The following is a 13,516-nucleotide window of genomic DNA, read 5'->3' as shown; positions in this document are numbered from 1 at the left end:
TTGGCCAGCCCATCGTTGAATGGCAGCAACTGAGAAAGGAATTCCAATCGTTTGATTGTATCATTTCTGGAAAACCTACTATATAATAAATATGCTTCAGTCTTAATAGTATTATTCAGTCCACACATGGAAGAGGCACAGTAACTCCTTCATATCCAGGAAAGGTGTATACTATTCAGTGGCTAGAGGAAATCAGATACTCAAAAGCTAACAAATGCCATCAGAGTATCTTTGCCGGAGTCAAAGACCCTTGTAGTACAGTGTCAAACAGGGTTGTTAAATAGTGAAATGGTGTGGTTCAGTACCCCTGCCTGAATCTGTTCTTGCATAAGAAATGCAGTCTTTCTTCTCCAGGTATATAACTGTGTTGTGCGGCCTTGGCAGGCCTGGTCAGTGCATCTGAGTGTTGACAACATGCCTGGCCAAAGCCGCCAGTAGAGGTCACAACAATTATGTCCAACTGATATGTGGACATGCTTCTGCAGGACTTAAAGACCCCAGTATTTCCATGCCAGTATGCAGTCTACTAAAGGAACAATTGGAGTTCACACAAAAGGCCCAAAAGCCTTTGTAGTGATTGTGATTCTGGGCTTTGAGCCATAGGTAACGACCAACGCACAGCCCCAGTAAAGGAACTTGTTGGCCAAGGCTTTTTTGCATTCTGGAACTGTAGGTACTTGGTGCCTCGTTTCTAGCAAGCCCATAAATGTTTGAGGCTCTTCTCCTTTCCAGCATAGTGAACTGAGGAGGGTGGTTAGCAGTCCCTTGGGGGGGGGGGGGGCAGGGACAGAGCCCAGCCCTACTCCTTCTTAAATTTGAAAGCGCCCAAATCAGGGACAAAGAAAGTGTGGCTTCTGGAGTTGAATCAACCTCATAAGGTGGAGCTGATGACTGTGAATATTTCCACCCATAACCCCATTTCAGGAGTTGAGATGATACAGGGTATTTCCCTAGGTTCTATTCTCCAGATCCTTCCTGAAGAGTCTAGAGACTGTGAGATCTTACCAGATGGTGAGTGGGGGTGAGGCTTAACAGCTGTAATCTCTGTAGGACAGTCCTCCCCAGGCACCTTCTTCACCTAACCTTCTGGCGAATCCCCCTCTCCAAACAAGTCTTCAGGCCTGCGGCGGTTGGATCTTCTGTGTCTCATCTCACAGGTCTCTTTTCCACCATCTCAGGTTTTTGAAGTGGATGACACTTCCACACTCTAGAATTACACAACCCATCAACTTCTGTCTTACTGGTCCTTCTGTTTATGAGCAGTGCTACATTTATTGGTGTGAGGGAGTCTCTGCCAGAAGTCTATCCTATCTTCTCCTTTTTTCTTTTTATTTTGTATAGAAACCTGTGCCGTGCATTAGGCTCTCTCTTTCCTTTTCCTCCCCTGAAGTGGGGCTTATATGACCTGAAAGAACTATTTCTTTTCTAATATTGCCTCTCAGATGAAGGAGTAAAGTCAAAACCATTGTCCACTTAGGTGGACCTGTTCTGATTCTGTCATTTAACATTCTTTGCACCAAGATCGTGTTGTCAGGCCTTCCCCTCTCAAGCCCTGGGTTTTCTTACAATCATGCTAACATAGCTAGTGTCTCAGAGCAGCTACGTCCTATGTGGATCTAGTCCAGTTCACATTCAAGAGTCTCAGGAAAAGCACCCCAACAGGGATCTGTCTTACCAGAGCTACCAGGCATCCAGTTTGAAAGGGGTGGCAATAGCTGTCCCAGCACCACTAGTCAACCCAGACTGCTCATTCTGTAATGAGGGCATGTGTTTCTCCCTTCTCCACTTGTTTTAATACCACTGTGGTCCCTTCATCGTGCACACAAGCAAGCCAAGCCTCTAAGGATGCTGCCAAGTGCTGCTTTTGATAGTGGACCTGTTGAGAACCTAGCTCTTCTTCCTCTGCTCATTGCTGGATTTCCTTCTGCTGGAATCCCCACTCAAGCTCCTATAGAGCATGCCTCACAGGAACTGGCTTCCTACCGCAGGAGCTCGTTGCCTCAGATATCGTTAACAGTGACTGTGGGAGTTTGCCCCACTTTCCCTTCTACAGGGTCTGCCGTCACCCTTTCTAGTTCAGCCTCCAACTTAGGACTTAGGAAAATCTCTAAGCTGGTAAGGAAGGAGGGACGACTGCATTTCAAGCCACTTTATCACCACTAGTCTCCCTGTTTAGTGTACACTTCAGGGCTTCTGGCATCTTTGGGCATAGCTACTGAGACCATCCTAACTCGACCAAGTGAATAACCACTGACCCCAAGGAGAAAATCTTCCACCCCTGAGTGCTCCCCTTCCAGAAATGCATGACATTAGGACTTTGTTGGAAACCAACTGCTGTACAAGCCGCACGGTTACAAAAACCACTAATGACACACATAGTGCTAAATGCAGCCAAGTTTATTAGTAAAGGCAACTTATAAGCAGAGAAGTAACAGTACACAGGATCTTCCAGCTCCCACGGTGGTTCCACAGGACTTGGACGTGTGATAAGAGCACCCCAGGAGATAAAACACTATACCTTACACCTTGCTCTGTATTGATGGGTTATTGTGCGAAAGAGCAAAAAGCACTTAGTTTCTCTAACAGCAAACCTATCAAGGGACCTTCAGGTCTAGGAACAGTGCTAAGGGGTATGCATACCAAGAAGCAAAGTGGGTATACCTAGGACCCTGAGAACAGTGTTGATGTTAGCTTACTAAAGGCTCTATTCTCCTCCTGCTGGCCCTTGGCAAAGTGGAAGGAAAATGAAACAAGTTTGTTGTTAATTATATGTATATACTGTGATGTGAATGTTACTCTTCCATTTTGTATTAGGATGTGGTTACAGCATTGGGTCTAGAAGTACAAAACAAATTCCTGTTATGGGTATGTGGGGGACTCTTACCTGAAGGGAGACGGTATTATGGTATCGATCATCTTTTTTTAAATTCCTGAACCAGACTGGGAAGGAACAATCCTAGAGAGACAAAGTGTTGAGTGTCTGCTTCCCTTTGTCTTCTCCACAGTAATAGCAAGAACTCTAGGAGCTGGGTCATGGTAGCACTACCGACGTGAAGACAGCTGAAGAGCAGTGCAAGTACTTCTGAGGTTGTGCTGTACTGAATGGGAAAGTGCCTGTGGGTCCTGGGAAGAAGCCATTGCATAGACACCTGTATTCTATGGCAGGGTTTTTACGTTTCTTATGTCCTTTATCCGTGTTTTATTTACAGTGTAGTAAAATTTATTTGAAAGTTATAGCTTGCTTCAGCCCAACTAAAGAGAGCCAAAGGAAAAAAATTTCACTTCAACTTAGAGTGGTGAACCCCTGGGGTCCAATGACAACTGTTAGGTGAATTGAGAGGGTTCAAAGTGATTTTGGTAAAACTCAGGTAGACGTAGTCTCTTTCCAGTAGAAAACGTGGTATTTTTTTAGGATCTATTTTAATTGAGAAATGGTATTTTCCTTGTCATTATGCACTTACATTTACTACCAGGGAAATGAATCAAGTGAACAGAACTCCCTTTTTCATCTCTTGTCTTCCTCTTCTTCAGTCGGTTTTGAAGATGTTTTTTAATACTCATTGACACATGTCAGAGAAGTAAGGATTGGAAGGAACCGGGGGTTGTATGAAATGGAGATAGAATATTATTTAAAATTAAAGAATCTCTTTATACTAAACATCCTATATATACTTTCAATTTTTTAAAAATAATTTTACATTTTAATTAGAGGTTTAGGTGGTTATAATTAAGCAATGTGAATATAAAAGTTAAAGACAACCATGAGTAGGCTATTAAAGTGTATCATCATCTCAATCTACCTTATTACATATAAATGGGAAGTCATCTAGTCTCAAACAAGTAAAAATTGGTTGACTGGTTGGTTAGTCCATTTGTTTTTGGACATATGACAGAGGTTTTATAAGATACTAGTTCTCAGAATAAATCAAGAATAACTATTAGTACTTCTTTACTAACCAATAACTTGTATAAAGCTCAGGTATAGGAAGACAATATTTGTGACTCTTCACATTTGCCTAATTGGAGGTGATGAAGTAGGGTTTTCTTCTCAGGGCAAGATCTCAGGGCGAGATCAAGTACTCTGCCTGGCACCTGTGAATTTGAGGTTTCCCAAGCTGGTTGGTAGGAATGGGTACTATTCCCACGCTGTATGAGCACCTAGCATTGTCACCTCTAATCCTTTTCAAGTGGTTCTTTCCCTGGGCTCAGGTGGGTTCCTGACGCATTGGCACTGATGAGTATTCAGGTGAACACTCGAGGGGTCCATCCATAGACCTGTGGAGTTCTCTCTCCAGGCAACTCTCTCCTCTCCAGTACTCCGTCCTGAGCGCTCGAGCCACTTGGGTCTCCCTTGGACTCTCAGGTCCATCTTCTCATCTCAGGAGTCTGCCAGCTCTGCCTGGATTTCTCCCTGTGATGTAGCCTGGAAAGTGTCCCAAGGCAGTAAGCTGGAGCAGTCGTAGGGCTTGCTGCATTTGTTTTCTCTCATTGTTACCTGATGTCCAGTTTCTTACAAACTATTGCTTCATATATTTTGTCTGTTTTTTGGTTGTTTCATGCCAGCAGGTGAATCTAGTCCCTGTGACACCTGATTGGCCAGAAGCATAAGTCTGAGGAATAGGCTTTTAATTTGGGGTAGAAACTAATATCAAGAGAAGGATATAAGAGCTATTTCAAACATTAACAGAAGATTGGTTAAATGAATCATGATATATCCATATAATAGAATATTATGCAGCTGATGAAGTACAGTTTATGTTTTGCCATTGAAAGCTGTTAAGGTGTATAATGAAAATATTAAATACATTATTTTATTTCCTCATTAAAAATATTTATTGAGTCCCTATTTTATAGCAGGCACCACGTTAGGCATTTGAGACCCAATAATAAGCAAGGTAGACATTGTTCTACCTTTAAGTAAAGCTTGTTGATTTAAATTCTAGTGTGTGGGAGGGGGAGTGGAATAGAAAGTAAGCAGATTATTGTGTCTAATGGTGAATTCTGCCAAGTAAATATACAGAATGATATTCCAAGATGGATGGGATGGGGACCCTGCTACAAAATAGGGTATACCTCTGTGACAAACTGACAGTTAATCTGAAACATGAGGATAAAGAGCCAGTCAGTAAAACAGTATTCTAAGCAGAGGGAATAGCAAGTGGAAAGGCCCCGAGAAGGGAAAGAACCTAGCATGTTTGAGAAGCTGAAAAAATGGAGAAAGGAAGAACAAGGACAAAAGGGGCCTGAGGTTGTGGAGGTTTGCAGGAACTATCGTATGATGTCGTAGACCTTGTGTAGGGGTTTGGACTTTGTTCTAAGTTGCAGAAAAGTGAAGAGTAGTATCCCATTTGTGTAATAATGTAAAATGATAGCCACAAGGATGCATATAAGATTTCCAGAAGGATCTACAGGCATGATTGGTTAACCATGGTTACCTCTGAAGAGTAGAAATAGGGATTGAGGGAGGAGGACAGAAAGGGTTTTACCTTCTACCTCTTATTACTGAATATTTTACCTTGAACATGTATTCCTTTTCAAATCGACTAAACTAGTAGATTTATATTTTTAAGAGTTTTTATGAATTATTTTTTAAAACATTTGTCAAAAATATGAACCAGAGGTTCACAAAGGAGAAATACCAATAGACATATGAAAAGATAATAAGCCTTACTAGTGATCAGAAAAAAATACAGTTCAGATTTTCACCTCCCAGATACTGGAAAAGACAAAAAATATCGTTAGTAGTGAGTTTCACTGAAGGATAGGGAAAATAGATGCTTTTGTGTACTTCTGGCATTAATGTGTATTGATTTAGACTTTCTAGAGGGCACTTTGACAATTATATTGCAAAAACGCTGAAAAGTACCTATCTTAATATTCAGTGAGGTTTTTTTTTTCCCTAGAAATTTATCCTAAAGAAGTAAATCAGAGAAGAAGTGTTAAAGTCCAACCATACAGATACAAGATCATTCATCATTTACAGCACTGTTTATAATAGTGAATAATTAGGCTCTATTAATAGCCATCAGTAGAAGATTGATTATTTAAATTATGATATATTCCATTGAAGATAGCCATTAAAATTTATGGTGTAGTTATATATTCATTGATACAGCAGGATGTTTACAGAGTATTATTCGGTAAAACATGTAGGTTAGAATATTTTAATAGAATTTCCTTTTTTTTTTTTTTTTTTACTTTATAGGCTTACGTATATATGTGTATGCATAGAGAACTCCTAGAAGCTTTTACACAAAAATATTAATAGTAATTTTTGTTGTGTATTAGGGCTTTTAATATGTTAATATTTTGTAATAATTAATTATAAAATTGCACTAATTTTCCAGTGAGCAAACAAATCTAGCCTATAAAAAAGGAAAAAATGGAGAATGTTAGTAATCTGGAAAAGTTTATTTATATATTTATGCATATAACTTGATAAAAAGTAATAAAATACAATTAAAGTATTGGTTGGAATCTGAAGTAACTGATCTTCTTAATACTTTTTCACTTTTGTAGGACTTGAAGAAATTGCAAAGGAAAGAGAAAAACTCAAAAAGGCAGAAAGTATCCAGATCAAAGAAGAAATATTTGAAACTTCCGAAGATACTTTAAATTGTTCAAATCCAGATCATTGTGAGCAAAAGGAAGATCCTAAAGATAACACAAATCTGTTTCTTCAGAAACCTGGCTCTTTTTCAAAATTAAGCAAGCTTTTAGAAGTAGCTAAGATGCCTCCTGAGTCAGATGTGATGACCCCCAAACCAAATAGTAGCACAAATGGGTGTGCATTGTCTTATCAGAATAGTGGAAAACATTCACTGGGCAGCATTCAATCAACTGCAACACAAAGCAACATGGAAAAGACAGACTCTAATAATCTGTTCAGTACTGGTTCAAGCGGTCCAGGGAAGTTCTACAGTCCTCTACCCAATGACCAGTTGCTAAAAACACTGACAGAAAAGAACAGGCAGTGGTTCAGCCTTTTGCCAAGAACCCCTTGTGATGACACTTCACTTACCCATGCTGATGTAGCAGCTGCTTCCGTAGTGACTCCTCAGTCTCAGCCACCATCTACATCACCCTCACCTGCCCCCGCTCCCCTTCTGGGATCATCTTCTGCTCAGACTCCTGTGGGCCTCAATCCATTTGCTGTATCACCTCTTCAGGTTTGTAGTGCATATTGTAACTCATGTTATGTTGCTTTATTTAATCTTTGACGCCATGAAGATTCTCACTCCAGGGGAATCAGTTGGATATTTGTATAACACAGTTTGAAAACTGGAAAGAGTCGCAATTGCTATTACTAAGCGTCATTGCAACTACTCATTTCTAGCCTAAGGCAAAGGCTTCCCGAATTACCATTTTTTTTCCAGAATTTAAAAAATAACTTCAGATGCTAAACATTTTTCCTAACTTTTTAGATGATTCTGCTTTTAAAATATTTTGGTTTTTTGTAGATGAAAAGTGGAGTATCTATGATGGGACTCCAGTTCTGTGGATGGCCCACTGGCGTGCTTGCTTCTAATATTCCATTTCCATCACCTTTACCTAGTCTGGGATCAGGATTGGGATTATCCGAAGGGAATGGTAATTCATTCTTGAATCCCAATGTTGCTTCAAGTAAAAGTGAATCTCCAGTGCCACAGAATGAAAAAGTCTCTGCAACTCAACCTGCGCCTGTTGAAGTAGCAAAACCAGTAGATTTTCCTAGTCCAAAACCTATTCCAGAAGGTAGGTACATTGAGAGAGTTTTTAGCCACTTACTCTATTTCATCGTTAATAGAGTCCTATATTATAACTGAACCTTCGATGGTTATATATGTAGTTATAAATCTTTTGATTTGCATTGTGTCGTTAATTCATATTCAAGATATCTGTAAAAGATGTATATATTTATCTTAGAAATGCAGTTTGGTTGGTGGAGAATTATTGACCCAGAGGACCTAAAAGCTTTGCTCAAAGTGCTACATCTCAGAGGCATAAGAGAAAAGGCATTACAGAAACAAATTCAGAAACACCTGGATTATATTACTCAAGCCTGCATCAAGAATAAGGATGGTATGTACCTAAAAGAGATTTCTGCTCCCTTGCTTACTTATGAAAATTAATTCTTTCACCTTAAAATGTATTTTAGTATGTCTTAATTAATTACTAACAGGCATTTTTTTCTGTTTTTCTCAAAAAATAGTAACTATTTATAAATCTTAAATTGGCATTACTTTCTTATAATTTTTTACAACCTGCAGATGTATTGTGTTCTTAAAAAATAATATTCCTACTTTTAAAAGTAAGCTCTCTGCTTACAAGTGCACTTTTGTCTGTTAAGTTACATGCACATGTTACCCCTGGAATTTTATTTACTTTCTGAAAGCAATCGTTGGGGAATAAAGTGGATTTTAAAATTAATTTCTTTTCAAATGTAGTTGCTATTATTGAATTAAATGAAAACGAAGAAAACCAGGTAACTCGAGATATTGTGGAGAATTGGTCAGTAGAAGATCAAGCAATGGAAATGGATTTGAGTATTCTTCAACAGGTGGAAGACCTAGAAAGGAGAGTTGCATCAGCAAGTTTGCAAGTGAAGGTAAAATTGACTTGGAATAAAATCTGTTTTTAGGATAATGGAAGGTAACTAATATTTATTATATGCCTGACATTTGCCAGTTCCTATGTTAAATGTCTTCATTTTATCTCATTTAATCCTCATAATGATCCTGAATTAATTTTCCCCATCTTACAGGTAAGGAACAAGGCTCAGAGTAAGTAACCTGCCAGTGGTCTTGTAGTAAGTGGCTAAATGTGGATTCAAACCAAGTCAGTCTAACTGCAGTACCCATGTTCTTTTTACACAATCTTGCTGCCTCCTTAATGACAATCAAAACTGTCATTTCTGGTATGCAGTTCTTTACTGCAAGCCATTTCACAGTGCTACGCATGATAATGTAATGCTCTATTAAACTCCTACCGTCGTGTTTCATGTGGGTCCAGAAAGCACTTCTCTACAAGCCAAGTTGTATGTCAGACTTTCACTCTATATAATTTAAAACTGGAGAATATAGATATCTCTGAATATGTGTTATATTATGGTACACACACTCACACACACCCCCAACATACATATATGTAAAGTTGTAATTTATGTATTTATCTATTGGGTATTACCATTGTCACAAACAGTGATCAGAACTGCCTTCCAGTGGAACAGCAAAAGGAAGGAAAGCTTTGCCTTTGTGCAAGACTTTTTGGTTTTGTAAAGAGGAGTATAAAGGTCTTCTCAATTGATAATAAGGTGACATCTCTGAGAATAAATGGATTGATGATGACTAAGCATGAGACAGACACCTGAAAAGGTTTAGAAAATATAGTTTCCATGTAATTCGATTTGATTTTTTTTCACATTTTATCCAGAATGAGAGACTTATGATAAAATACTGTCCTATCCAATGATTAAAATATTTCTTCAAAACTACTTTAATGCTGGCATTTGGAAATTTTCAGGGATCTCCAAAAAATATCATGTTCCAGAGCTAATAAAATATTCCTTTCTTGCCACAAACATAATTACTGCCTTTGGGAAGTTTGTCATTTGCTGAAACTATTGTGCTAGGTAACTATACGAATCTTTTTCCTGGTACTATAATACAATATAAAAATGCCTCATTTATCTGGAGTCTTCAACAAGTGAACTCTTATATACAAGTTAATTTTCTGGAGAAACGATGATTATTCCATTTAGTCCTGTAGTTTTTTAACATGTTTGTTGGATCACTTATGTATTACACTGCCTTCTTAAATTGAGAATAATGAGTTTGATTTAGAGTATCTTGGTGACACAGTATCTTCAGTATGAAGACCAATGATTAGATAATGATTCCCTCAGGGAGTGTGAAGAGGTTTTACCCCTATGTTAAATGATCCTAGTGTGCTTTGCTTTTTAAACCACGACATCTGCTTTCTGTATAGTCTGTTTTCTCTCATGGTCAGTTGTTACTATTTCCTGGTTTAAATTTGATTGGTTCTACTAGCCCTATTTTCCTCCAACTCCTCTTCACCTTATCTAACTTGCCAATTCAGATTGGCTGTTGGTTGCAAAGGCATATTATCACGATTTTCTAGTTGTGTATAAAGTCAGACTGTGGACCTGAAACATTTTCCTGGAGATATACTCAAATTTTGGTGCAATGACCTTATCATATTACTGGCTGCTTAGATGTTTTTGGCTGTGTTCTCAGTAGCTAAGTGGAGTTTTTTTTTAAGCGGTATGTAGTATCCCTTTCAAACTTTAAGAATGAGGCCATTCGACATGACTTGTACCTAATGCACTTATGCATTACAATTTTATACTTCCTAAATATAAATGTTCTACTGAGTTCATGAGAAAGAATTGGTCCCACTATAGAATTGGTAATAATTATTGCCAAAGAGATTTAATAAAAAGCATGATGGTCATTTTGTTTCTTATTTACCAAGTATCTATTCTACATCAGGCAATGGACATCACAAAATTGGATACAAGGTGGTTTCTGCCCTTAGAAAGCTTGTCATATAATAGGTAAACAAGACATGTATACATCTCTGTAGAATCCAGTAACTGATCAGACAAGAACAGAGTTACACATGGATTTTGAAAAAGAATACATGACTTCTGGTGGGGAGATAAGAGAAAGATCAGGGAAGATTTCATGGAGAAGTCAAGATGGAATTTGAGAAGATGACAAAGGTTTTGATGGTCAGAGAACAGGGAATGCCATACTAGAAAAAGCAAACAGCACGAGTGGAGCACCAGGATCAGGGGGCTCAAAACATATTTGTGAAGTGGGAAGTCATGGAATGGACTGCAGTGTACGGTACATAAATGGGAACATGCGAGAAAGAGGTAGATTGAGGTACTTGAATATCATGGTAAAAATATGGACTTTGTTAAATAGTAGGGAGTCTTTGAAGGATTTAAAGCTAGAAGATTGATATAAGCAAGCTGAGTTGTAGGACCATTTACTTATTCAATCAGCATACATATATTGAGTGCCATGTGTTTGCCCTACTCTGCTGGAGATAAGATGACTAAAAGCAGACATGTGCCCTCCCCTCAGGGAATTTAGAAGTAGAAAATGTTAATCAAATAATCATAGTAATGTAAAATTGTGACTACCAAAAGGCTATGGAGTATTATATGGTTCTATGAGAGCCTGTAACAGGGAGATTTAACCTCCGAAAGGAGGTCAAGGAAGAATTCCCTGAGGAAGTAAATTTTAACATGAGAGCCACAGGATGAGTAGAGTTTTAAGTAGGTGAAGAGGAAGGGGGAAAAGCCATACAGACAAATGTAAACAGTTCAGGCAAAGCTCCTGGGGCTGAAGGAAAAATGGTAAGTATGGAAAAGTGCTGGAAGGAGTAAAAATGGAAAGGAAGAGCAAAGTTCAGAGACTACCGAGAGTTTTCCATTTAAGTGGTCCCATGAAATGAATAAGTATTTATTTATCCTCAAGTCCTTCCGAGTACTTTGCTGATTTTCATTATAGCTTTCATAATATCAAAGTTACTAAATTTTCTTTTTCAGACTTTTCTTACAACTGTTTTAATTTTCTGTTCTTGTTTCTACCTAGCATTAGGAAACACAAGGTAAAAACTTTGAGTAAAGATCCTTGAGATCTGCTGGTGTCTGCTGCTGTATTTTAAGTACAGGTAATTCACCCATCAGGCATTTTAAGAGGAAACCATAATAACATTATTCTCTTGATATATAGGGTTGGATGTGTCCAGAGCCTGCATCAGAAAGGGAGGACTTGGTATATTTTGAACATAAGTCATTTTCTAAATTGTGCAAGGAGCACGATGGAGAATTTACTGGCGAAGAAGAAAGCAGTGCACATGCACTAGAACGGAAGAGTGACAACCCCCTAGATATAGCTGTAACCAGGCTGGCTGATTTGGAGCGGAACATTGAGAGAAGGTATCTGAAGAGCCCCTTAAGTACCACCATTCAGATCAAACTGGATAATGTGGGCACAGTTACTGTCCCTGCTCCTGCACCATCCATTAGTGGTGATGGTGACGGGTAGGTTATTGAGATTAACTTGAAAAATTATTGTGCTTCTTTGCTAATTGGAGCCTATTTTCTATTGCCTGTTATCTATGTATCTTCTTGTATGTCTGTGATCCATACGGATCATGCTATTTGCATGGTGCTTTGTAAAAACATTTTTTTTTTGTTATGTGCGTTGATAATCCTGCAAAGTGATCTGACATTTACCTGGTTGTGACTAAGCTTTGAGGCACGTAGCCACAGTCTGTGCACTACATCAAATTTAGTTGCTTAAACCTTATTCTTATTGGCTGTTCCATGTTTTTGTCATTGCTTGGCTTTCAGTGTGATGATTGTTTCACATTCAGTAGCCATAAATGTGGATGTGACCTACTTAATTTTTCTATATTTCAATGCAGAATTGAAGAGGATATTGCTCCAGGGCTCAGGGTATGGAGAAGGGCATTATCAGAAGCTCGCAGTGCAGCACAGGTAGCTCTGTGCATTCAGCAGTTACAGAAATCAATAGCATGGGAAAAATCAATAATGAAAGTTGTAAGTGTTTTCATTTAAGAAATACTATAACTAATTGACTTTATTCTGTTTTTCCCAACCTCTAAATCGTTCCTAATTAACACATTTCCTATTGTCAAAATAACGTATGCTTTACTTGACAGTTTGTTGAATTCTTAAATATTGTATCAGTTTGATACTTTTCTCCTTATTTTGAGCTTTTTGAAGGAACCTACCAAATATGTTATCTCTTCTTTTTAAAAATCTTGATTCTCATTCTGTTGAATATTGTTTATAACTGACTGAAGTTGTTTTCTATATTCCGTTAACGTAATTGTTGTTCATCTAAATATTTTGAAGACCTTTTCTCTCTTGTAAACATTCCATTTGCTGACATTATCTGCTACAGACATTTACTGCATTCTTAAAATGTGTTTATATTTCTATCAATTTTCTTTCTTTCTTTTTTTTTTTTGGTAATGCTGAGAAATACTTAGATAAGTAAATACAAAATAAGCAGAGAGCTCTTGGTTTGTGCACTTGATATCATGTATATGGCATTTGGAAGTAGCCGACCTGAAGAATAGATCTTTTATTTTTTTTCTTCTAACAATTAAAACTGGCTTTTCGCCTTCTTTGGTCAAGCCCAAGTAGTTATCACCTTGTACCAGGCACCAAATACTATATATTCAAAATAAAAGCTATATTTCATTTATCTTCTTCCAGAGAGATGCTCATTTTAAATCATGTTCATGTCCCTCTTGCCTCTTATATATCAGATATAGAAATATTTGTTATATTTGAACTTTTATGAATTACTTTGACATTTGCTTTTGAATTACAGATTAGCTGTAAAATCCAAACATTTGAGATTTGTTTTTATGAATGACATAGAGTAAAATTCCTTTACTTAAAATAGTCATTCCCCAAAGAAAAGAAGTGATCCTTAAATAATTTAACATTCTTTCCTTTATTTTT

General features: G+C 37.8%; 1 protein-coding gene across 18 annotated transcripts in view; it reads left to right on the top strand.

Moving 5' to 3' along the window:
• Positions 1–13,516, top strand: part of BAZ2B (bromodomain adjacent to zinc finger domain 2B) — a 290,562-nt gene that overhangs the window by 262,997 nt on the left and 14,049 nt on the right. For 14 of the 18 annotated variants that reach the window (XM_045781084.2, XM_087861283.1, XM_087861240.1 and 11 more), the window contains 6 exons: positions 6,520–7,169; positions 7,461–7,734; positions 7,906–8,061; positions 8,427–8,587; positions 11,748–12,058; positions 12,445–12,580. In XM_045781084.2, coding sequence (XP_045637040.2) covers positions 6,520–7,169; positions 7,461–7,734; positions 7,906–8,061; positions 8,427–8,587; positions 11,748–12,058; positions 12,445–12,580 — 1,688 coding nt within the window. The remainder of the gene's footprint in view (positions 1–6,519; positions 7,170–7,460; positions 7,735–7,905; positions 8,062–8,426; positions 8,588–11,747; positions 12,059–12,444; positions 12,581–13,516) is intronic. The other 4 variants (XM_045781192.2, XM_045781173.2, XM_045781137.2 and 1 more) reach the window with 1 other exon arrangement.

Source organism: Ursus americanus, chromosome 1 (assembly GCF_024610735.1).
Source record: "Ursus americanus isolate L20-20 chromosome 1, mUrsAme1.1.p, whole genome shotgun sequence".
Lineage (NCBI taxonomy): Eukaryota > Metazoa > Chordata > Mammalia > Carnivora > Ursidae > Ursus > Ursus americanus.
Note: the sequence above shows the minus strand (reverse complement) of the source record. Positions and strands in the feature narration are given on the sequence as shown.